We start from the raw sequence: 27,229 nt of genomic DNA, 5'->3' as shown, positions 1-27,229 counted from the left end.
CCCTAATAGAGGCTGCTGTGTGACCTTACTGTATCAAGTGGGGCTCGATTACCAAGAGGTGGCCTGGTCGAGGGTCTCAGAGGAGTGAGCCTGGCTGGAGCACATCAAAGAGACGACTTCACTTCAGGTAACAGCAGCCGATCAGTGTAGTGAGGGAATCCAATTGTGAAGAATGTGTGTTGGAGGCTCGTGAAAGGGAACCTGATCCTAATAGACCCACACCTAACCTACCCTACTCGATGCTATCCTATCCTAACCTGATAGATTCCACCCTTCCCGAACCTAACCTAACATTGCATTATATTTTATCTCGCATAGTTAATAAATGTGTAAATTCCTGGTCACTATAATATACAGCGTAGTCATCATCTTTACCCTGAATGAGAACATGAAGTATAGGAAAAATATTTGCTGGAAAAATCTAGGATAAATCATAGGGAAATGTCTGAGTGTTTCCGGGGCAGGGAACGTGGCTTCTGGCCTGGTGATAACATCTAGCAGAAGGGGCTCTGTGATATTGGTGAGTTGGAGCCGCACTCCTAACCTAATCTAACCTAACCAAACCAAACCAAACCAAACCAAACCAACCTAATGCGACTGCGTTTCTTTTGCCTTTCTCTTATTAATTATCTTATATTTCAATCTATTCTGCTAGTTTTTTTCTTTCAATATATCTTTCTTCATTCTATTAATCCCTTCATTATCATACATCTCCATATATATATCACATTTTTTTATCGCAGTTTCCCCTCTCATATAATGCCATATTTTCTTACAAGTCTTCCTCTATTTGGTATTAATCTTCCAATGTGTATTTTAATCCTTTTGTATGTAATTCCGTAATTTATCTCACTTTCATCTGAACACGTCTTGACAGCTCTGGGTTGGCGCAGTCTGATATTGCTACGATAAAAAGCAATAAAGACGAATTTTAAGTGACGTTATTGGTGATTTCCTTTCTTGTGTGCGGTGTGTGCGGATCCGGGGAGGAAAATTATATGCCACTGTTAACAAGGTGAGCTGTGAGGTGGGCGGGGCAAGAGTTGTCGCAGGGAGAGACAGACAGAGACAGACAGAGACAGACAGACAGACAGATACATAGAAATACTGATGGCTGGACAGAAAGACGGAGACAAAGTGATCTCCAACCATCTCCTGTCTGTCTGTCTGTCTGTCTGTCTGTCTGTCATTCTCATATTCATTATCCATTTCTACACACACTCACACACACACACACACACACACACACACACACACTAATTAAGAAACAAAAAGTTAAAAAAGAAAGTTAAAAAATAGAGTGAAAACAAGAGATCCATTGAGACGGTTGACATAACAATTATATAAAGAGAATAATTAAACCAGCAGGAAAAATAATTAAAGGGAGATGGACAGAAATAATAATTGAAAAAACTTATATTATTATTATATTTAAGTCACCAGAAAAAGTTTATGGTTAGAAATATATATATATAGAAGTGTGTTTAGATAGATAGATAGATAGATAGATAGATAGATACATAGATAGATAGATAGATAAAAACAAGAATAGTGGGATAAATATAAGAAAATAATTAAGGGGTGAAAGAAACATACAGTAAATTTTGAAAGAAGCACATGTAAACACCCCCATGTAAACACCCCCATGTAAACACACCATGTAAACACCCCATGTAAACACCCCATGTAAACACCCCCATGTAAACACCCCCATGTAAACACCCCATGTAAACACCCCCCCATGTAAACACCCCATGTAAACCCCATGTAAACACCCCATGTAAACACCCATGTAAACATGTGAAACACCCCATGTAAACACCCCACACCATATAAACACCCATGTAAACACCCCATGTAAACACCCCATGTAAACACCCCCATGTAAACACCCCATGTAAACACCCCATGTAAACACCCCCATGTAAACACCCCATATAAACACCCATGTAAACACCCCATGTAAACACCCCATGTAACACACCCCCATGTAAACACACCCCATGAAACACCCCATGTAAACACCCCATGTAAACACCCCATGTAAACACCCCCATGTAAACACCCATCATAAACACCCATGTAAACCATGTAAACACACCCATATGTAAACACATGTAAACACACCATAAGTACACCCATGTAAACACCCCATGTAAACACCCCATGTAAACACCCCATGTAAAACACACCATGTAAACACCCCATGTAAACAAAACACCCATGTAAACACACCATGTAAACACCCATGTAAACACACCATGCACCCCCCATGTAAACACACCCCATGTAAACACCCCCACCATGTAAACACCCCATGTAAACACCCCCATGTAAACACCCCCATGTAAACACCCCCCATGTAAACACCCCATGTAAACACCCCATGTAAACACACCATGTAAACACCCCATGTAAACACCCCATGTAAACACACCATGTAAACACCCCATGTAAACACCCCATGTAAACACCCCATGTAAACACCCTATGTAAACACCCCATGTAAACACCCCATGTAAACACCCCATGCGAGAGAACGATGTAAAAATGGTAGGCAATTATGTCATGGTTATTGCTTGTTAAATAACGTTGGTAGTTATCGTTCACCTGTGTGTTTGTTGACCTTGTTTGTGTTGTTCCAGAAGTGTCCAACACCCGGACAGTTGTGTTGTTCCGGAAGTGTCCAACACCCGGACAGTTGTGTTGTTCCAGAAGTGTCCAACACCCGGACAGTTGTGTTGTTCCAGAAGTGTCCAACACCCGGGCAGTTGTGTTGTTCCAGAAGTGTCCAACACCCGGACAGTTGTGTTGTTCCGGAAGTGTCCAACACCCGGACAGTTGTGTTGTTCCAGAAGTGTCCAACACCCGGACAGTTGTGTTGTTCCAGAAGTGTCCAACACCCGGGCAGCCATATTGTTCCAGACTGGCAGTGTCTTTATAGGACATTTTTCAGATGGAGTTTTGCTGCCCTTTGGCCCATAGACAGTTTCCTGGCCTCGTCCTGCAGGTCTGGCGCCTCAGCAGCGGAGGTTCCCAGGACAAGTTTTACACTTATCCTAAGTTAGTGAATTTCAAAGACACATTCCTCAAGGCACCTGAGTTGAAGTTGGTCCCTGGCTACGAGGACAATTTGTTGTGGACGGCGGCTCCGGTGTTACGTTAAGTGACTCGGTGGACTGCCGGCTGACTCTTCACGTATTACAGGTTGTGTTAAATAAGTAATAACGAGAGAAATATACATACACAATTAAGATTGAAACTTAGATTCAATTTCAGAGTTCATATTTATTCATAGCTGTGGCCATCACAGTGTGAGGCATCGTAGTAAAAATCTGTAACTGTGATTTTATAAACCAGTTATTAAAGTTACCATCCTCGAGGGAGTTGTTCCCTGTTATGGGAGGGTCAGCACTACTGCACATGTTACTTGTGTGTGCTGCTGTATAAACTAGCGATGGAATACAAACTTTCAGCACAGAGTAATCTCTTCCACAACACCCAGGACCCACTAAAGGCCCTGACTTGGAAAATTCCGAGCTGTTGCCTTTACCTAAGTGCAGGACCGGGCTATTCCTCGTCTTAAGATTTACTCCTTCAGTTTTGGTAATTTATTAATACTTTGTTTTATTGCTGCATCGCGTCTGTTGTCATTTTCTCTGATCAACTTGGATTCATGTTGCTCCTCACCGTCAGGGAGGTCGTCACCAAAACTCCATCACAACATAAACACAAAATTGTCATGAGAAAACTTCATCGAGGTATAGTGGACAATCACCTCCACGTTATGATGTAATGAAATCGTCATAAAGTTAGCATTACGAGCAGTTTCTCTAAAGATATTTGGTTGAGTATGTCCTAATTAAAGCTGGCACCTTGTCACACGAGGAAGGAGACTAAGCAGCTGCACATAGTCCCAGCACACCTTATGATCCTCCCAGTCAACATGATTACGATTCATTACCTCTATTTGCACTTAAATGAAATTCCGAAGAGGTGAATATAATTGGCAATCTTACCTCATAGCCTATCGAATACTGCAGATGGAATTTCATGTTGAAGGATATCGAGGAGAGAATGAGTTCCCACATCGTCGCCGGGAAGACACTGGATGTTAGTAACTCTCTCTTCCCGCCGTTTCAGAAGTCAACCTTTATTAGCTATATAAAATGTTTACTACTTTATGTTAACATTTACCCGTATAAAACAGTGATTCTAAAATATTTAAGTATGTTCATAATATAGTGTTTTTAAGTGTATGGTGTTGTGAAGCCCTGATGAACGATAGTGCCCTTGTGACCGAAGTATTATGGAAGCGGACGAAGCCAGCGGTGGTAATCATCCGGGGCATACGAGGCTAATTTCCTGGTCTGTTTCCTCCCATCCGTCGTAAAGGTAGCGCGAGATTTTATCATCAGAATTGTTCCATGTGTGTCTTGATTATTCCGCCGTCGGCTCTGGCCAAGTGAACAAACGAGCCAATTCGTCCGGGCAATATTGTTCATTTTCTGGCAGTGTGAAGGAGGGGCCCGGGAAGGCGGTCTCCCTCCCTGCAGTAGGTGTAGTATTTCCCCGTGTTGCAGTGTACTGGGTAATGACTCGGAGATGAGTGTGATTGCAGCTGTTGCAGGATGGTCGTAGCGTGGCGGGATAGCGGCTGGAGGAGGAGGAGGAGGAGGGAACTAGCTGGCGCTGCGTCAGGACCCCGCCGCTGCGTCGGTCATTGTCTGGGCTGTCAGAATGTAAACGGGAGTGATGGCGCGCTCGCTCCCCGCCGCCATTGTTGTCGCTCTTTCACTGGCTAACACAATTTGCGCCTGAGGAAACACCGGCGTCAACCTGATGGTCTGATAGAATTAAGCCGTGTCTGATCGTCCCGGTGGGGGCTGTTATGTCCGAGGGCTGTTATACCCGAGAGGTTGTTATGTCCGAGGGACTGTTATGTCCGAGAGTGTTATGTCCGATGGTTATGTCCGAGGGATGATATGTCCGAAGGTTATTATGACCGAAGGTTGTTATGACCGAGCGGGGAGCTGTTATGTCCTTCCTATCCTTTGCTATGTTGTTAAAATTAATTACCCATAATGCCAAGTACCAGTTGTTGTTTACACACGGCACAAATAAATTTATACTGTCTGTTAAAGTGTATATTATTTACTGTTGTTCCTTGTCTGTTACTGTATATTAACACACACACACACACACACACACACACACACACACACCAGGTAAGAAATATGTTACCTCAGTCTTAATTAAAGTTAGACGATACTTTTCGACTCCGAGTTTTAGATACATATTATTACGTCACAAGTTTAATTAAGGCTGGGGATTATATTAATGTGGTGGTGGTTCAAACAATTACTTCAACAAGGTATTTACTAAAACAAAAATGATAAAGAATTGTACATTTTTCTTCATTATTATTCATGAATATGTTAATTTAAATACTCTCAACCCTTTTACTGCGGCGAACGACAATTTGGAGAACCTTTAACAATCACAGGGATAATGACCTTAGTTGACCTTAGTTATTGAGTTTTACGTCTGTCAGTCAGTCAGTCAGTCAGTCAGTCATTCAAACGTAACTCCGTCAGGTTGTAAGTTTGTCCTAACGAAGGTGACGAAACTCTGCCAGGGGGAAGAAACTCTTACCTTTGAGTGCAATGATTTGTAAATTAGTTTGAGTGTGTGTGTGTGTGTGTATGTGTGCGCGCGCGTGTATGTATGTATGTATGTATGTATGTATGTATGTATGTATGTAATCAGAGCGAGTGTTCTTGTGGTCGTGGTTGGAAACTTATGATATTGATGTTGGTCAAGACAGCTCAGAGGTCAAGGTCACAGGGTCACAGGTCACTCAGCCAATAGTAACTTTCAGATTAGATTGTGACCTTCACTTGAAAACTTGTAGACGACTTAACTTGTGGACGACCTGTGACGACTTGCTTGTAGAAGGTCTGTTGCGGTCTAGTGGGGGTCTCAGCGTCGTTCATTATATATTATTAGCCAGCATCGTGTATATAATTCCTCGTACGGTATGTGTGTGTATACTGACTCGCTATTAGCTATATACAGTACATGGAATAAATAATGCAGTACCTTCATATAGTCAAGTAAACCTATATTCCTATGGGTAGAAATCACGATATAACAAGAGGGTGAAGTTCAGGGAGCCACCACCCACTTCACAACTCCTTACTCCCACACTGTTGAGGTACCCGGACTCTTAACTCACCTAACTTACCTTAACTTAAACAAGGTGCTAGTGGTGGGGGGGGGGGCGTGTTGTGTTAACAGTTGTAGTTTTAATGGGTTATTATTACAACTAATGGGGTTATCATAGTTTTAATGGTGATACTCTCAACGTGGGGAATGGTCTCTTTTATTGCCAGTGTTATATGAGGGGCCGTATTGTGTGCGGGGAGTATACAGAGGCGGATGGAACAAGGTGGGTCTAATACGCTCCCCGGTGCTGCGACGGGTAATGTGCTGTTAGTGCTGTTGTCTCTGATATACTGGACAACCCTCGGCTATTCACAGCGTGCCTCTGGAGACCCAAGCAAGCACACACGAATGCATGCCCGCCCACATATACGTTCACAGAGATAGGCTCATGCACGTGTATATGCACACACACACACACACACACACGCACACACACATATATATATATATATATATATATATATATATATATATATATATATATATATATATATATATATATATATATATATATATATATATATATATGGAAAGTGAAAGAAGAATAAAGGAGAGGAGAAAGATACGTTAAGAAATAAGATATAGGAATATATAACTAAAGGAGAGAGAGTGAGAGACTGATAAAGAGGGATATATAGATAGATAGTGAGAGGAGGCTGCCATCATCACCCAGCACTGTGGCAACTTGAAGTCTGAACTGTGAGCTCACTGTGTGTGTGTGTGGTCGCCGGGGCTTTTACCTCAAAGTTCGTGTTTAATTAATGACTGAAGACCAAGTTTGGGATGAAGTTAGAGCTCGTGTGTTGGGGCTCTCGAGAATGGAAAGTGAGCGCTCCTAGTGTGGGTGTGTGAGTGTTTTAGAGTTCGTTGTGTGTGTGTTAAGATCCTTTTGATATTTGTTAAGAGATTATCATTGAGTTTGTTGATTACAGAATAAGCTTTGGGTGTGTTGTTTAAGTATTTGTTTCGCGGCTAGTTTTTGTGTTTGCTAGTGAGTGTGTTTGCTAGTGAGTGTGTTCGCTAGGGTTTGTAAGCTTGTTGACTCTTACTGGTGTCTTGAACCTTTCATAAGTGTGTGTGATGTTTGGTGTTGTGTTTGGTGGGGGTGACGTTGGAGAAGGTAGTAGCAGTAGTGGTGGTGGTAGGAGTAGTAGTAGTAGTAGTAGTAGTAGTAGTGGTGGTGGTGGTAGTGGTAGATTCAGTAGTAGTAGTAGTAGTAGTAGTAGTAGTAGTGGTGGTGGTGGTGGTGGTGGTGGTGGTAGTGGTAGATTCAGAAGTAGTAATAGTAGTAGTATTAGTAATATCAGTTCCTCAGACACAGGTGACATCTACCGAGGGGTGTGTGAAGCATTATCGTGGTCGTAACGAGCACAGTGGCGGTCGTAGATGTAATTGTGATATTGAGGTGCATCCGGAACCACCATCTAAACTCTCATTAGTACATATTAACTACTCTGGCAATTACACCTGCGATAGCTACCTGCCTCGCCAACTAGGCCATTTCCGAGATGAATTTCTATTGGCCCAGGGCACTTAAGCTACAGCCAATCAGCGTTAATCTGAAGCCGACTGTGATCCAGTGAATTCAGAGAGACACTGAGGCAGTTTAATGACCAGTTATCTAATTCAAAGTTAGATTCAAATCACTTTAGATGTAATAGTTGTGGTTGTTGTTGTTGATTTACGTCGCACAATAAACACCAGATGACTCGGGGTTAACAATACGACTTTTATTAAGAGATATTACAATAACCTGGGCTAACAGATACCTTTTATTGGCTCTTGTTTTCCGAGTTGGTCTGAGTTGGCGAAAGGCCGAGTTGGCGATAGGCCGAGTTGGCGATAGGCCGAGTTGGCGATAGGCCGAGTTGGGGGTGGGACGAGTTGGGGGTGGGCCGAGTTGGGGGTGGGCCTGTTACATACGCATATACATCAATACCTTATTACATCAATCAGTTGTTGTACATCCTCGATATCGATATATTCACACAACCTCCTCTACAGCTTAGCATATCCTTCCATAGTCATTGTTGGCCAGTGACATCTCAGGAACCACAGCCCTCACTTGGACCACTTAGGTAAACCAACTCGGACTGAAAATTAAAAGTAAAAGTTTACACATTTTTGCATGAATGATAAAAGTACAATGATAAAAAGCAGCATAGATTGTAAGGGGGGGAATTGAGTTGTTATTATTTATTTTTTTCATTATATCTTATTAATATGTGGAAGAGGTGATCTGTTTTCTTGGTTAATATATAGGACTAACCCGCCTGGCTGCATAGCGCCGATGCTGCCGTATCATCTCACGTCCAGAAAATGCCTCAAATATCACCATGTTATAGTAATTTTTTTATGTTTAATATATCGGGGAAGTTAGGTAAGGTTAGGTAGGTTTGGTTGGTTAGGTCAGTTCTTCATGCCTACAAACGTTAAGTAGTGTTTATTTTAAAAATATCCATTTTTTAACAGATTTCCACAAACTACAACAGTGTCCACTATAATATAACAATGAAAATCCGGCGTTTTTATAATTGTTTTCAATCAATTTCGCTCGTGGGTTAGTCCTATATAATTACTTATCCAGCGAGACTTACAACAATGACCGGGTGAGTCGCCTGTTATTATTATTATTATTATTATTATTATTATTATTATTATTATTATTATTATTATTATTATTATTATTATTATTGTTATTGTTATTGTTATTGTTATTATTATTATTATTATTATTATTATTATTATTATTATTATTATTCGTGGGAATATGTTTAATAGATAATGTCAGGGGGAGAGTCATTTAACAAGGAATTTTAACACACCACACCACACTGCACCACACCACACTGCACCACACCACACTGCACCACACCACACTGCACCACACCACACTGCACCGCACCACACCACACCACACCACACTGCACCACACCACACTGCACCACACCACACTGCACCACACCACACTGACACACCACACCACACTGCACCACACCACACTGCACCACACCACACTGCACCACACCACACTGCACCACACCACACTGCACCACACACTGCACCACACCACACTGCACCACACCACACCACACCACACTGCACACCACACCACTCACACTGCACCACACCACACTGCACCACACCACACTGCACCACACCACACTGCACCACACCACACTGCACCACACCACACTGCACCACACCACACTGCACCACACCACACTGCACCACACCACACTACACCACACCACACTGCACCACACCACACTGCACCACACCACACCACTAGGTCACCCTCGACAGGTACTTCTCGTGGCTACTATTATCACAGCTTCCCACAACCTTATTCTCTCCCTTGATGATACTCGGTCTATCCTCCTAAGGGGTTTAATTACACGTAACTTGTTAGCGTTGACGAGTAGTTGAGTTGTTAGTAAAAGATGTCTTGCTGAGGTGTACTGTTGAGAGAGAGAGAGAGAGAGAGAGAGAGAGAGAGAGAGTCTGTCCCTCCCTCCCTCCCTCCCTCCCTCCCATCGTCAGTTTACTCAACCAAGTTTATGGATTTTTGCTGTCGTTTTTTTCTTCGTAAAACTTTTCTTTAAGTCTCCTGATTATTAACATGGTGGAGAAGAGGGTGGAGGGTGGTGGAGAAGAGGGGTGGAGGGTGGTGGAGAAGAGGGGTGGAGGGTGGTGGAGAAGAGGGGTGGAGGGTGGTGAGAGGTGGAGGTAGAGAGAGGGTGGAGGGTGGAGAGGGTGGAGGGGTGGAAGAGAGAGAGACTGTGTGTGTGTTTTGGCATTGTAGTAGTGTGTGTGTGTGTGTGTGTGTGTGTGTACGTATGTGTTGTCGTGTCCCTCTGACGTCATATCCCCGAGAGGTGGTGACCCCTGACCTTTCAACTGATGACGCGGCCTAAATCCTATTATTCCCTGAAACCAAAAACTTGGAATTTAAATTGAAGTGAAGTAAAGTCGTATATGTGAGAGGGAACACACACACGGACCCACCAGTCGGGGGGAGAAAAATAAGTTAAATAAAATTCTAGTTTTTTCTTTTTGAGGGGGCTCGCCTGCCGGACTCTGAACTAGCCTGGCGCTGACACTATTCCGTAATTGGAGGTGAAATGTGTATACCTGTGGAATAAGTCACACACACACACACATATATATATATGATATTTTGAATGTCACACCTTGTATATAAGTTATATATGACTCATTATTGTAAACGAGTCACCTGTTGGGATATAAATTATGATTATATATAAATCACGTATCTAAATTTCGACTTGTAAATCATCACTTAAGTGAGCTAATGTAAGTATTGCTTTTGTGAGTCAATTATATAAATTTTCACTTAATTGTTGGTGATTTAAATGTATCTTTTATGAGGATAGAAATATATATGGCGCTATCACTCACTTCCATTATAATGGTCCCCGGTTCAGTTATTATCACCGTGTTTTAACATAAACTGTAAACACACCAGTCACACGGTGGACAGGGCGGTCGCGAGGTAGAAAGTTGCCAACTCCCGTCAGTCGCACATGTCTGTACACTTTCCCCATATCCGGCTATTCTTTCACTCAAACTTTCTCTCTCAACTTGCAGATGGTGACTAGGTACTCCCCCAGTCTTACTAGGCTTCACCTCAGTGCTTAAGAATAACTCCACGTAATGTCTGTCAAAATAAATAAATAAGTTCTACAAAATAATACATATATAACTTTTAGAGGTGACCTGATTCCATTACATCCTGGCAGATCCCGAACCCTTCCCCTACAAGCCCCGAACCCTCTCTCTACAGGTCCCGAACCCTCCTATTACAGGTCCCGAACCCCCCTCCTACAGGTCCCCAGCCGTCACCGTCCATCCCTGACCAAATATCCTTCCTCTCTCAGACAGGCCTGGTGGCGCTTGACGTTACTGGGGACCTGCCAAGCTTTGTTAACAGGTGAACCTATACAAAGGAATGCTCTCTCTCAATGTACACGTCTCACTCCTTCACTTCATATAATTTGCTCACACGAGTAATGGCCCCTCAAACACTCTCGCCCATTTATCATCTGAGGCCATCATCAACCCCACTGCTTCCATGTTGGGCGCTGCAATGCCTATGCGCTTCACCTTGCAGATGGTGTAAGAGGGTGTCTAATAAACTAGCCTCCGCGCCTCTGTGGGGGGGGTGGCAAATCTGAATGTGAAATCCTCTCGTTTACCTCCAACATGACCTACAAGTAACAGCCTCAGAGACCTAAGTTTTCTCTACCTCTCAGATGTGTTGATACCAAGACCTGTGCTCGCTGTACTTAATAACCGTAGTTGCTGGAGGACCAAAATGTTAAGACAGCAGCAACAACAACAACAGCAGCCTGCCAGCACACTCCAACATTTACTCCACCTTAAGAAACATACCAGTCAGGCTTCTTTCTTTTTGTCTCCTTCATATTGTGTTTATTCTGCCAGGTGTTGAACTCTAGACTCCACTTTATGAAACACTGTGACTCTGTTTTTGTTTTGTTTTACATTTTTATCTTTTCCCTCCCGTCTTTTGCCAAGTGTTCGTAACTTTCTTTTTTATTTCTTAACTTACGATGACAGGAGCTACAGACAGAGAACCGCCCACTCTGCCGCCCCTATCCAAAAATACTGACCACACGACGTGAAGAGAATACAGAAAATAAACAGTACATTTTCTTATTGTAGGATGTACTTTATTGCGCGCCTTCTTCAACGTGGTATCGGAATTGGTGCAAGATGTAGCGAGGAAAAATATATGGGCACGTGAAGTGAATCCCATGTGAGAGATTTCGAATAGACATTGTTTTCAGCTCCTGACCGTGTGTTGTGAGGATCTGAGGAAGTGTCCGTGAAGGTTGTGGTACACAGCTGCTCCTCTACTAGTGTCTGCAGGTCTTGTATCGACCCTCACCAGAGCGGCTTTATCTGAATGCAGCAACATCCCCGGTACAGCTTCCTCTGCTGCCGACTGTCACTTGTTTTATTCATCCCAGCTGATATCTCCGCTCAGTCCTGAAACCCACTACCAAATCCTCGAGCACCGAACCCCTTGTGGAGATAACGGAGCCATATTTCAAAGTAATGAATTATGTGGGGGGTGAGAAGGTTCAACTTATATTCTAAATTAGTTATATTATTAATGATTTCTTTATACAAATATTCGCGATTTTTTTTAGGTATTATTGTTCTTATTAAACACCATCATATCTTTAAATCCACGAGTCAGTACTAATATAAACATGCAATATATTAGTACCCTCACACACACGCACACACTCACACACACACACACACACACACACACACACATAGTTGAACATATCCTGGTGGCCAAAAAATTATCCCCATATCGGTATTAAATTATATTAAGTAATTCTTTCAGACCAAAACTCATATTAGCGTCGACTATACCACTTGAACCTGTCTCCCAGCCTCCATTCACCTCACACACACACACCAGAGTAATGCTCCTCCTTAACATGTCTGTACAACACTGTCTTCTGATGTGAGAACTGTCTGTTTGGGGGGCTGCATTTAGCCAGTCATGAGCCCACCTCTTTTAATCAAGCTGATATTGTGGTTCGCATGTGAGGATTTATTTTTACTGTACGTCCACATGAATTCCTTACCCCACCACAACCTCACATGACCCACAAATTTGACCTCAACCTATGACCTTTCACCTTTGACCTACTTTCTCCAAAAATTAGACCTATCACTTAAACCGCCTGTTAAATTTCATCACAATCGTTCTTCTAGTTTCTGACACACACACACACACACACACACAGGCAAATAAGCAACACGCGTCAGTCATAACCCCTATACGCGTGGGATCAACCGGCACAGGAGAGTGTTGTTATAATCATTGACGGTAAGTATTTACACGTTAGTTTAGCCTATGAACGGACGTTAATTTCATGGCATATTTATTACCGTTTATACCCGGGTCATTTTTTTTATCATTACACGTATTATTATGATACGTTTATGGGAGGCATTACAAGGCCAATATTGTGTGTTAATGTTATTGATATTATCATAGGTACAAGAGCTGACGACAATTATATTAAAGCCAACAGTTAGCCGCCTCTCGTGTGTCCGGTATTAACAAGCTATAACAGGACCTATAATGTCTGTTTTATTGCTGAGTTTTACAGAGAATAATAGGTTTTATGAAGCCTATTAACGCGTGTATTATGTGGGTTTTTTTTATTAATTTGTTGCTTGTGTGTTTTGTTAAATTGCTTTACTCTACCTAATATGATGCTGTTGTTTGTTTGTTTGTTTGTTGTTAAGTTTATTTCACTTATTTTTGTAGAACTTTCTTTGTTGTGTTTTTGTTTTTATAAGTTTAACAGAGTTTAATTAACTATATTTTGTTTTTATTTTTCTCTACAGTAATTAAATAGAATATTGTATTTTGTGTTTTTCTTTTATTTTTTGTTTAATTAGCTACTTTTTTTTAATCATTTATTCTTTGCTTTTGTTTTTGTTACTAACTTAAATGTTTTTGTTGTTTTTGTCAAGTATAATAATAGCTGTGGCTGTAGTTGTTTTAGGTATCAACACAAATGGTTGTAGGTTGTGATTATAGGCACCAACAAAGACATATATTATGTTTGTTGTTTTAGATGTTGTTAGTGATAATTACAGTGTGGTTGTTGTCGTCTCAGTTACCTCAATAACACTTAGGTGGTGTTTCGATATGTGAGACTTCATGACTTACTGGTTTGGCGAGTAACAAAAACACGGTTGAGGTTTTGTTGTTTTTGTTTAGGTTGTTGTTGTTGATGTTGTTGTTTTATTGTTTATTTTTATTAGACATATGCAGTACTAATGTTGTTGTTGTTGTTGTTGTTGTAGGCGGTGTGTGCCAGCGGTGGTCGTGTATGACAGCGGTGTGTGTACCCGGGAGGAGGATGACCCCGCCCACGCTGTTCTGTACTTCCGCCCACGCCACACGCCCACCACCGCCCGCACCTCCCTCGCCGGCCAGCTGGCGGGCGTGGTCCATTTCTGCCGCCACGCCTTCGCCACGCCCACCGTCGTACGGACCAGACACGCCCACGTGGCCCTCAAGGACTACGGCCGCTTTGTTGTGGTGAGTTGATACAGTAACTGTTTTGTGTGTGTGTGTGCGTGTATGTGTATGTATGTGTGTATGTGTATGTATGTGTATGTGTGTATGTATGTGTATATCTGTGTGTGTGTGTGTGTGTGTGTGTTGTAGGTACACACACTCACCACCACAACAACATAAGCCTTAATATTATTAGGCCAGCGCTCGCGGACAACAACAAGGGAGGTAAACATGGCCATCTTTCTCTCACAATTTGGCTGAGAAGCGATGATACGGAGGACAAACCTTCCATTGTTTACTGGTACACACAGCGGCCAGGCCAGGGGAGAGGACGCTTAGGATGGGGAGGTGAGGGGAGGGGAGGTGAGGGGAGGGGAGAGTGAGGGGAGAGTGAGGGGACATACAGAATGGGGAGGTGAGAGGGAAGTGAGGCTAGGGGAGAGGGAGAGAACACAGGGCGGTGAGATTAAGGGGAGGGGAGAAACAGGGAGACTGGGAGAGAAAAAAGAAGTAAACGGGAGATAGAATATGACAAAGGATAGGCAAGGAGACAAGGAAGATGGCGGGGTGAGTAGAGACTGGAGCCAGAGAGAGAGTCACGCTCTCCTGGTTAATGATAGTCTTGATGGTAAATTTAAGTACGTGATGATGACCCAGAGATCAGGTGGTGGTGGGCGTTGGGTGGGCGTGACAGCTGATGAATTAAAGGGACGTGTGTCTCCGCAGATGGTGTGTGGGCGTGGCGGGGAGTGGGCGCGAACGAGGTTGGTGGAGGTGACGCGGCTACTGGATGCATCTACAGGCGGCCTTCCTCACCTGTGGGTCACCTGTGGCTGGGACCAACAGGTCTTCACCGACAGGTAAGACGTTACGTACTGTATGTATGAACAGAAGTGCCTTAAAACAACTACGTCATGTATAAATAAACATTTCCCTAAACTATTTAACGAATTAGAGCACTACTTCATGGTGACATAGTTGCATCTATAATAACTAATACTATATTTAACTTATTATTCCTACATTTACAATATGTAAAACAAATTAAATAACTAAATCGCCAATTAATGCACAGAGACTTTTCGATCATCGTGTCCGAGTACCTTACACCATGCTCATGTCATGACTCAACTCTCTCTAATAATAACACCTTCAGTAAAAATCATAAACTGAGACTCAGTATTGACTTAATACCTCGGCTTCCTCCTCCGTGTACTGATGACATAGTTAAGTCTGGCCTTCAACAAATGACGTGGTAAAACTTGTCAATCGTAAACAAGGTGACGTCATGCCATATATCAAGGTTGTGTAAATAATAGGAACTTGGTGCCAATATCAATACGAGATCTCATTAATTATTCACGCGTTTTATAAATGTTCCTGTCGAGGCTACACATACGTTTATTAATTTAAATAAGAGTTAATGAAACCGTCTGATTTATAGGCAAAAAAACCCAGTTACATTACTTTTCTGTTTTGTGTAAAAACTAAATAATATAATTCATCTATCTTGTAATTCTATATATATATATATCTTCCTTCTGCTTTCTTTTATTTTCCTTGTATATTTATTTTAATATTATTTCTTTATAAATTTATTTGACGTTATAATTAATATCTTGGGTTTAATTGTTTTATTATTTGTCTAGGCATTATTGTCTTTGTTATTTATGGTAATTTTTATGATTTTAAACTTATTGTTCAGAAATCAGTTATTGTCATCACGTTCAATCTTTTCAGTTTCTGTTTTGACAATAATTTAAGTTTCTTCAACATCAGCTGTATGAGAACACAAGAAGCCATTAGTAACATCTTTCCGTCGTCTTTGTTTCTGACGGTGTTTCTGTTTTACTGTCGTTCTCTCCTTTAACAGGTTGACGGAGGTCCTGGATGCCCTACTGCCTCACGCTCTACCAGACGCTGACTTTGGGGAGGACCAAATCCTGGAGTCTTCCCCCAGCACCTCCTCCAGCACCCCCTCCCCCGCCACCGAGGCCTCAGAGGGAGGTGTCTCCAGTGATGGGGGAAGATCAGGTCAGAAGGGAGAGGACCGAGAGGAGGAGGCCTGTACGCTCCTACACAGGATCTTCAACGCTGTTCCCTCCGTCCAGCTGCCCAAGGTGGGAGTCAATAAGGGCATATCAGATGTTGCAGCTGCCTCAACACTGCCTCTACGGTGTTCTATAACTAAGAGCAGTTCATTTTACTGAGAGTTTAATACATATCACCTTTAACACGTACGGAGTTTTCGTAAATATATTCAAAGCAAAACGATACAGCATTACAGTATTTTCACATCAGAGTTGGTGAGCTTCCTTCTGTTAACACCTATGTATATCTTGTATTACGAGACTCACTTTAGACGTCACTAAGTCAAGAGATGTATTTAGTGTTTAATAGATACTGTATATTGTATATTGTGTAAACATTAGAGACTGTATTTCAGTATACGGTATTTCTTGTATAATTTGATTTTTACTTTGGATCTCCCTCACTTGTTCCTTCCCCAGGTCCTACTCCCTCACTTGTTCCTTCCCCAGGTCCTACTCCCTCACCTGTTCCTTCCCCAGGTCCTACTCCCTCACCTGTTCCTTCCCCAGGTCCTCCTCCCTCACTTGTTCCTTCCCCAGGTCCTACTCCCTCACCTGTTCCTTCCCCAGTTCCTACTCCCTCACCTGTTCCTCCCTCACGTCCTCCTCCTCCCTCTCTTGTTCCTTCCCCAGGTCCTACTCCCTCACCTGTTCCTCCCTCACGTCCTCCTCCTCCCTCTCTTGTTCCTTCCCCAGTTCCTACTCCCTCACCTGTTCCTCCCTCACGTCCTCCTCCTCCCTCTCTTGTTCCTTCCCCAGTTCCTACTCCCTCACCTGTTCCTCCCTCACGTCCTCCTCCTCCCTCTCTTGTTCCTTCCCTAGGTCCTCCTCCCTTCCAAGGCCCTCATCTTCCTCCCTCACATGACCGTCATCCATTACTGTTACTCACCATCATGGCCACCTACAGAGCGGGGGCGGCGTGTTCCTGAGGGCGCAGCAGCTGGTGGAGGTGTGTCAGCAGCAGCCAGGGGTCTTAGCCGGTGCCACCATGCATAAAGACAGGTAAGAGAGCAACACGCATACAGAGACTGGCACTTGTATAGGGCTGTTTTTACCTAATAATTATAAGGAAAATGCTGTAGGTGATCCTTAAAACACATGATGCCTCGCGTATTGTCACTTGTTAAGATAATTTATACTACCTACAGTTTAAGTTTTAACTATGTCCTTGTGATCATTGTAACAGTGCAGTGATCTTGGCCTTACTCTTGTCGTTCATTTTTGTCGAAGCTCAAAGTAGAGAGCCTTGAAGGGAGCTTTCAGGGCTGAGGGATGACATGATGATGTTTTTGAGCCTTTGAGGGCACAGATAAGACCAAAAATCACTAGTTTCGTGTCAACTGTGGACCTTTAAGTTTAAGGTGACCTGTAAACAATATACACATTCATCTGGCTTGGGAAGATATACCTTGGCTGTACGTGCATACTCTACTCAGCATCTCACTAACCCAGTTGAATTTTTATACCAGGGATCACTTCAGAGATTCACATTCGAGGTGACGCGAGTGTTCTTTGGTTTTACAGCTCACTATTAACGTCGTCTATCTAAATATTGGTTCAGAAACAGTATCGTTGCTCTTTGAATCTCTTAAATGACTCTTGACTTTTTCACTACGAGACGTCAACTACGAGACTTGGTGAGTTGGCTGCCTCCGTCACCTGAGACGTGACCTACCTGTCCTCACATCAGATGTATTGTAGTCGTCCACCACAGTCCTGTTACCCATACCCAATACCCAGCCTCCCGCACACCACACACCCCTACTCCCACGCCAAACACACGTCCACTGTCACGCCAAACACACGCCCTCTGTCACAACTAACAGAGCATTCGTCATTAAAATCACATAATCCATCGGCGCTACTGTCACAAACGACTGTCAATCACGGTGACATGAACCCTGCCACTCAATCACTGATGACAAATCGTTGTGCACCCCCCCCGCTCCCAGTTACTAGGTGTCGCCGGCTAGGTTATGGATTCCATAATTTTCGGACCCGGACGTGGAACTTAACCCAACCAGAATTAACTTAATCTAACTTAAACAAACCAAACCCCAACGTAACAAAACTAAGCCAGACTACACTGTAACCTAACCTAACCAAACTTAACCAAACTAAATCAAATCAAACATAACTCACTGAAGCCAACTCTTAAGTCACCAACCTTAACCTAACCTAACCTAACTCTCTCCTGTAACCACCTTTCTTTACACGAAAATACAATTGGCTCCCATAAAGGCAGTTAAAGGTCAATCTCTTCTCTTCTTCTTCTTCTTTTCTCCTCCCCCTCCTCCTTCTTATTTTCTTACTCTGTTTACTTTTCCGTCTCTCTCTCTCTCTCTCTCTCTCTCTCTCTCTCTCTCTCTCTCTCTCTCTCTCTCTCTCTCTCTCTCTCTCTCTCTCTCTCACTCAGTCAGCCGACAGGTAGACGACACGAGAGCAAACCAAACAGAACACAGGTATCTTAATCTACCTCTTCCCGGCAGTCCAATTACTCAGGCGGCGGAGTTGTAGACGCAGAGCCACGGCAGAGAGCTCCTCAAGCCTTCTTCAGGAGAATTGCGTCATTTTCTTGAAGAAGGCTTAGGGGTTCGTGCCGCAAATGAGAGCCCCACTGCAAGTATAGAGGCGGGCGAGCGAATATTGTAGTGTAGCTTACATTAACGTGTAATGATGGTTGAGAGCGGAAGAAAGAAGATAGAAGGCAACGTCAGATGATGGTGTTTTGCCTCGTGTTCACGCTGTAGGTAAGGTAGTGGTTCCAGAATCAACAGTTAAGTGGTTCCAGAATCAACAGTTTAGTAGTTCCAGAATCAACAGTTAAGTGGTTCCAGAATCAACAGTTTAGTAGTTCCAGAATCAACAGTTTAGTGGTTCCAGAATCAACAGTTAAGTGGTTCCAGAATCAACAGTTTAGTAGTTCCAGAATCAACAGTTAAGTGGTTCCAGAATCAACAGTTTAGTAGTTCCAGAATCAACAGTTTAGTGGTTCCAGAATCAACAGTTAAGTGGTTCCAGAATCAACAGTTTAGTAGTTCCAGAATCAACAGTTTAGTGGTTCCAGAATCAACAGTTAAGTGGTTCCAGAATCAACAGTTTAGTAGTTCCAGAATCAACAGTTAAGTGGTTCCAGAATCAACAGTTTAGTAGTTCCAGAATCAACAGTTTAGTGGTTCCAGAATCAACAGTTAAGTGGTTCCAGAATCAACAGTTTAGTAGTTCCAGAATCAACAGTTAAGTGGTTCCAGAATCAACAGTTTAGTGGTTCCAGAATCAACAGTTTAGTGGTTCCAGAATCAACAGTTTAGTAGTTCCAGAATCAACAGTTTAGTGGCTCCAGAATCAACAGTTAAGTGGTTCCAGAATCAACAGTTTAGTAGTTCCAGAATCAACAGTTTAGTGGTTCCAGAATCAACAGTTTGGTGGCTCCAGAATCAACAGATTAGTGGTTCCAGAATCAACAGTTAAGTGGTTCCAGAATCAACAGTTTAGTGGTTCCAGAATCAACAGTTTAGTGGTTCCAGAATCAACAGTTAAGTGGTTCCAGAATCAACAGTTTAGTAGTTCCAGAATCAACAGTTTAGTGGTTCCAGAATCAACAGTTTAGTGGCTCCAGAATCAACAGTTTAGTGGTTCCAGAATCAACAGTTTAGTGGTTCCAGAATCAACAGTTTAGTGGTTCCAGAATCAACAGTTTAGTAGTTCCAGAATCAACAGTTTAGTGGCTCCAGAATCAACAGTTTAGTGGTTCCAGAATCAACAGTTTAGTGGTTCCAGAATCAACAGTTTAGTGGTTCCAGAATCAACAGTTTAGTGGTTCCAGAATCAACAGTTTAGTAGTTCCAGAATCAACAGTTCAGTGGTTCCAGAATCAACAGTTTAGTGGTTCCAGAATCAACAGTTTAGTGGTTCCAGAATCAACAGTTTAGTAGTTCCAGAATCAACAGTTCAGTGGTTCCAGAATCAACAGTTTAGTAGTTCCAGAATCAACAGTTTAGTAGTTCCAGAGTCAACAGTTCAGTGGTTCCATAATATCTCTCTTAATGTTTTATTACGGATACCTTGTTCATATAATAGATAACGTGGTTTAAAGACCCTAGTTGTTGACGGCAGTAATACAACACTGCACAACATCAATATCGCTTTATCTAGCTCTCATACACACACCACAGTGTTATGTTGCCAGCACTCGCCACCACTGACTGCAAATCCACTTATAGTGTCCAAAAAGACTGATGTATGAAATAGCTGTCAGTTTGTCGCTTTTTATTATTGTTATTGTGAGAGGTGTGTAGGGGGGGGTGTGTGTGTGTGTGTGTGTGTGTTAACTAATAGTTCCTACACTCCTACAGGATACTCAACTCACAGATGGACAGTGACCTGGCGCACATCCTAGCCTCCCTCCCACTGCACAATCAGAAGGTAAATATAACTAGAGTCTTATACAATCAGTAATAACAATCCAACTCAGAACTGAAGAATCAGACGAAATATTTGGACAAGAGTGAATAGAAGACTAACTATATATGTTAAAAAAAATTTTAATGAGATGTAGGATTGTTGTTGAGGTCTTTGGTAATGTATTGTAATAATCCCTTGTGTTACATTCTTTATCGGGGCGTAGGATTGTTACTCTACAACCTTGTCAGTAGTTGCAGTTTGTAGTTGTTAGTGGTATAATCTTAAAGTATATTGAGCTTATAGTCAGATAGGAATTTACTTCATATTAACTGATTGAAGATATAGATGAAACCTTTTTGTCAATTTTGGACGAGTGAAGTATATTTAAATTATCTGAATAACGTGGCCTTCACCCGGTCCATCGATATCCTCCTTGTGTCTTCCCCACTTGTGACTTATGCCCATGTTTCACTAGTGTTTCACCTTCCATTCTCCCAGTGAAGATATCGCATCAAACTCTTGTAGATTTTTATTCATGTCTTCGTTGTGTTCTATTTGTTAGTGGTCTTGACATAGACTGTGAAGCGATCATGTTGTATTGAAAATTTATATTACTGTATACCTCATGAGTCCAGCCTCTATCTACATGTCTTGTGAGAGATCAAGAGGATTTATATCTAATTATCTTTCTCAGAGCGGAGTGCTTGAGGAGCGTCGGGTGGAGTACCAGCTGCCAGGTGGAGTACAGCTTCTGAAGCTTCATGTACCCGAGGAGACCCACTCCACTCTCCGCGCCAATCTCCCAAAGGTAACCACACGTTCACCTCCCTCACTCCTCACACTCTTGTGCAGCACCTTAGCTTGTAGTGCAGTTTGTTAGCTTTGACTAGGATAGGCGGCCAGTTATAAGTGAGGGACACAGCCGGCCAGCTGCCAGTAAGGAACCAGACAACACCATCGCCACAGTGTCTAGTCCTTCATCGCTTATTAATGTGGATAATTTAAGACTTGAATCCTAACAACTCTGTACAAGTTTGTATAAAATTATATTATAACTTCCATCTTTTGATATCATTGTTAACCATGGTACTAGACGAGCCTAACCTGTACTGTATATAGATCACTCGTCATTGACCATCAGAAGACATTGCTGTGCCTGTTCTCTTAGTCCTTCACAGTAGTTTGTGAAAAAAGTTAGACCCGATTGTTCTTTTTGCTGATGGAACAACAGTTCAAAGGTAAATTTACAGATTGAATAACATTTCAAAAGTTATATTGTCATTCATTGTAACAGTTGCACGGAGGACCTACATTAACATTCAGAATCTTACAGTCGATGCCACGTCGCGGAGAGCGGGGACTACACAGTGAAGCAGCGTCCATGGACCTGGCATCTCTCCGCTCCGTCCTCCAGTCCCGCCAGTCCCTCCATACCTACCCCTCCACTCTACCCGCCGCCATGGACACCCCCTTAGAGAGGTGCTCAAGCCCACAGGAATCACACAAGCTCAGTCAGCATCTACCCAAGGGTCCCAGTCTCTTGAGGAGGATAAGTGGATGTAATGAGCTGGAGTCGCGACCTTCACAGAGCTTACCAGGATCACCCAGGAAGATCCGAGTGGCAGCCACGTTGCCAGACGTAGGTAGCAACTCACCTGACCTACGTTACAAGGTGTTGACAGGACGCAGGCCTCGGCCACCAGCGTCCTCACACTCCACCCCACGGAGGATGCCAGGAGGACGTAATGGAATTCCAAGGAACCTCGACACAGCTAATAATGGCATCAATTTTGGTTCTAAACGTGTCCATGGAGTAGGAGTGTCCAACCTGGCACGTTATAGTGTAGAAAAGAGAAATACTTCCAACAATAAACTACTTAACATCACAGGCGACGTTGCCAAACCCATCCTTAAGAACGGCACTGTGACCACCTCAAAACTGGGCTATGAGTCTGAAAAAAGCGAAAGTGGTTTCGAGGACGGGGTACAGTCTGACAGTGAGCTTAACATAAAAAACACAAAAAATAAGCTGAATTTACAGTTTGCGCCCGACAAGATAAATAGACCAAGTCACGAGATAGAACTTGATGGGTTGAGCAACGACGAACCGAAAATTACCCGAGAGATTAATGGGAATCTCTCCAAAGACTATGACTCAAACGGTAAAGACAGCCCTAATGGTAACCTCATGAGCCTGAAGTCTCAAATGTTGGACTTCAAGGATGAGTCGGACACGTCCAGAAGCGAGGAGTCGGAGATCAGTGTGTTAGACCTGAGTAACTATATTGAGAGTAAAGAGAATGGAGATCGGAAGCTGGCAGAGGCTGTGAGGGGCTTGATGGAGCTAACGACGAGGGACGATGATGACGACAACCTGATGCAGAGTGACCGCTCGTCCGAGAATCACCTCACAGAGTCAGGTGGGTAACAACTGACTCCCTGCAACATGATACTGTAATTAAATACATTACACGTGTTAGTAATATAACTCAAGACAGAAGCAAATTATCATTCCCTACATAAAAATAAGATGATGTCCTCATTTCTGTCATCATAGCGCAGGAAGGAAGAGGGAGGGGGAGGTGGCTTGGTTCAGGGGAGGTTCATAGTATTTTATCAACTCTTTAAGAGAATAGTTTAACTCTTAAAGTGTTTTAATACCACAGTTTGTTTAGTCTTCATTTACACAGCACATAAAGGAGTTAATAATAGTCAGGATTATATGTTGTTTATATCATGGGGAACACAGCAAGGTGGGAAATTTCATAAACTGTTTTGTGTACGTATTATGAAAATACCATATACTGTATAGAGAGTGCAGGCGGAGTTGTAACTGAGTGATATTTGTATCAACAGGTCAGCACGAGGCCAGTGGGTCAGCAGAGGGCTGGGAGATGCTGACCCTGTACACTCAGAAGCACTCCGACACCATCCTCCACCTGCTGCTGTCTCCTTCAGCTTCTAACAACTCTCAGCTCATCTACAACCTGGTTAGTCCATCATACATTGTTATGTCAAAATAGTTAGAAGAATGGATGGTTTACATCATATCATTTTCAAATAATAAAATGTTTCTGGCATTACCTATCAGGCTGGTTTATGTTTCCTCTGATAAACTTAACTATTATATAAAAAAATCTTGTTGTCTGTATTGTTCTTGGCTTATACAGTTGAAGTAGGTTATGTTAGTTGAATTATGGTATCAAGAAATGTCTCTCATATACCCTGAGAAAGAGAAACAGACATAACCCTCAGTACACATGGGTGTTTAATACTGATGGTGTATTGACCAGTGGCGGCTGGGAGTGTCTGGGTTGGAGGACGTACAGGCTGCAGTAGAGCGGGCGATGGAGGTGTCTGAGGCAGGCGATGGCGGGGATGCTTTCCTACAGTGGTCATACAGCGTTCTCTCTGCTGTCACACCAACAGCCCTCAACATGGACCTCATTGCCATGGCTCATCAGGACTTCAAGCACCACCGAGGCCTCATGGAGGTCACCTTGCGGTTGGTAGACTCTTGTTGTTTTTCAACATTTCTTCTCTTGACCAACTGACAAGACTCACCAGGCTTGTGTAGATCTGACAACTGAAACTTTTTTGACCAGGCATATCAAGATTGAATGTTTTCATTGGGATGTTTCCCATTGTATTGCTTCTCTTTTGCAAGTGAAGTTTTAGTATTAGGACGATGATGTGTGGTAGATAGCATGAAGCAGTTGTTCCTTTTGACAGTCTTTCACACGATGCCAAATTGTTTGCTAACACACTATTGGTATCACCACAAGACAATTAGTAGCATAATTATTCTCAAGTACTGGTAATCGTAATCAAACTGTGTAGATAGAAGATTTTTTGCTGTGTAGACATATTACTTAGTCGCAGTTTGTTTAGCATTGAAACTATATTATCTCTCTACAGGTGTGGAGAGGCAGTGCTGTGGGGTCACCGACATAGCAATACAGAGACCTTTTACCAAGTGAACGCAGCACCGCGCCCCGGCCTACCCATACCCTCAGACATCATGGCGAAGGTCCCTCACCGCGCCCGTCGCCGCCTTGACCGAGACCACAACATTACCCTCCTGTAGGTCAGCTGTGCGACGCCTCCCTGGGACTCATCATACTGTCCCTTATCAGCAAGAATCATTCCTCTGCTGACAAATAACGATTTACATTTTGCACTTCCTGAATGCCAAAGACATTCCTCTCCACATTCCGATAATGACCAATGTAAGCTTTTCGTATGTGATAAAGTCAGAAATTATTAGCCTTTGATATATTTCAATACAGTTTCTAAGGAGCTTGTACATCACTGAGTCATCTCTTCGGTAGCTCATTAATGGTTCTTTTCAAGACTGCAGCAGGAAATATTGGTGCCTACCTTCAGCAGCTAACAGAGACTGGTCCCGATACGTGGTGTTGAGATGTTGGTCCCTGAGCTTAACTTGTCTCCGGCAATTAGAAAGAAAGAGAAAAAGAATTGAACCCGTCCTTTATGTCGGCCATTGATCAGTCCATCACGGACACCATCGAGGTCACATCATCATTCACGTGACACCTACTGGCACACGTCAAGTGCTCGCTCCCCCGACCACCACCACTGCCAATGTTTCTGTTCTGTTCTAGACAGTAAACAGCAACACAGGCAACAGATATGCTAGTCTCTGGGTCCAAGAGAGTTTGCTTGCTGGGAGTACATGGTGGCTAAGTAAGCCTTTGTTGTTCACACTTGTTCACCAATTGTGGGGTATGATTGGTGTCATCCAGGCAGTAAAATACACAAAGATGATTTCTGCGAAGTATTAACTGAGGTTGAGTAGGACTCCAGCATTTAGGTCTACAAGGTGGTACTTCTGCTACGCTCTCATGTGTTTCTATATTTCGAGTCATTTAATTGTACAGTTGTTTATTGGAATATTAATACAGATTTATTATTCAGTATTGTACAGCAGTATTTGAATATATGTGTGTTGCTTTATTGATATTTATGGTGTTTTCTGTTTCATGACGCTAATGTTCATGTAGTTAACATCTTACATAAAATGCTCTTATATATATACAGTATATATATATATATATATATATATATATATATATATATATATATATATATATATATATATATATATATATATATATATATATATATATTCTGAATGATGGATTGATGGGAAAAAAGACATTGCAAAAAAAGAAGACAAACATTGATAAGAATATGACGTAGTGAGTCTCAGAGAATCATTCCTTGTGAAAGAAGTAAGAAAATATTGTATACTGTACCGTACTGTACTGTACCGTACCGTACTGTACGGTACTGTACTGTACTGTACCGTACCGTACCGTACCGTACCGTACCGTACTGTACTGTACCGTACCGTACCGTACCGTACCGTACCGTACTGTACTGTATTGTACCGTACCGTACCGTACCGTACCGTACCGTACCGTACTGTACGTACGTACCGTACCGTACCGTACCGTACGTACCGTACCGTACCGTACTGTACCGTACCGTACCGTACTGTACTGTACTGTACCGTACCGTACCGTACCGTACTGTACCGTACCGTACCGTACTCTGGTAAAGCCAATACTGACCAGCAACTTTCTTTAATCTTAACTTTGGTGATCGGTTTCTTGCACTCTTATTTCCCTCCCTGATAAAAGTTTAATGTATAAATAATTTATGTAGAATCATGTTTTGTATACAGGAAGATGTGTCCTGAGATTACCCTAGATATTGTTTTGTTTTCTTAGAGGAATTCAGTGGATTGGTGGATAAACTTGAGGATATATAAATTGCTCAGGAATGCAGTGATTTGGCCAACTCTATATATGCTTCACTAAGCTTTCCATTATATTTTGAAATGTATTTTTAAATGAAGAACTCGTGTATGTATATAAATATGCATCATTTTTCAGTCATTCATAAAAGTTTAACCACTTACAAATCATTCATGAAACCATTTTAGCATTTCCAGAATGTTTACACTGTGACGCATTCCTTGTTCTGAAATGTATAGCTTGTGAGATGTTTATGTGAAGCTTGTTCTTCAGTCATTACCTGTGGTGAGTGTCGCTCTGGCCACAACATATCAAGCAGGCGGTGGAAACGAGACAGTGGTGTTGGTGCTATTTATTCAAAGTGGATATCCAATCTTGACCTCAGTCCTCCTACAGTGAGCTCTTGGTCAGAGTCCTCCACCAGTGAGGTTGGCCTCAAACCTCCACAAGTAAGCCTGGCCTCAAACCTCCACAAGTAAGCCTGGCCTCAAAACTCCACAAGTGAGCCTGGCCTCAAACCTCCACAAGTGGGCCTGGCTTCAAACCTCCACAAGTGAGCCTGATCTCAAATCTTCCATCAGTGAGCTTGGCCTCAAACCTCCACCAAACCGCGGAATTTT

The 27,229-nt window shown here is 42.6% G+C and overlaps 1 protein-coding gene across 1 annotated transcript in view; it reads left to right on the top strand.

Moving 5' to 3' along the window:
- Positions 1–26,173, top strand: part of LOC121858416 — an 80,349-nt gene extending 54,176 nt beyond the window's left edge. Inside the window, exons 3-12 of the mRNA XM_042354864.1 lie at positions 14,116–14,353; positions 15,059–15,192; positions 16,206–16,452; positions 17,330–17,424; positions 20,778–20,847; positions 21,521–21,634; positions 22,160–23,246; positions 23,683–23,816; positions 24,120–24,331; positions 24,745–26,173. Of these exons, the coding sequence (XP_042210798.1) occupies positions 14,116–14,353; positions 15,059–15,192; positions 16,206–16,452; positions 17,330–17,424; positions 20,778–20,847; positions 21,521–21,634; positions 22,160–23,246; positions 23,683–23,816; positions 24,120–24,331; positions 24,745–24,913 (2,500 nt within the window). The 3' untranslated portion in view covers positions 24,914–26,173. The remainder of the gene's footprint in view (positions 1–14,115; positions 14,354–15,058; positions 15,193–16,205; positions 16,453–17,329; positions 17,425–20,777; positions 20,848–21,520; positions 21,635–22,159; positions 23,247–23,682; positions 23,817–24,119; positions 24,332–24,744) is intronic.
- Positions 26,174–27,229: the final 1,056 nt, after the last annotated feature.

This window comes from Homarus americanus, unplaced genomic scaffold (genome assembly GCF_018991925.1).
Source record: "Homarus americanus isolate GMGI-L3 unplaced genomic scaffold, GMGI_Hamer_2.0 scaffold57980, whole genome shotgun sequence".
Taxonomy (NCBI): domain Eukaryota; kingdom Metazoa; phylum Arthropoda; class Malacostraca; order Decapoda; family Nephropidae; genus Homarus; species Homarus americanus.
Note: the sequence above shows the minus strand (reverse complement) of the source record. Positions and strands in the feature narration are given on the sequence as shown.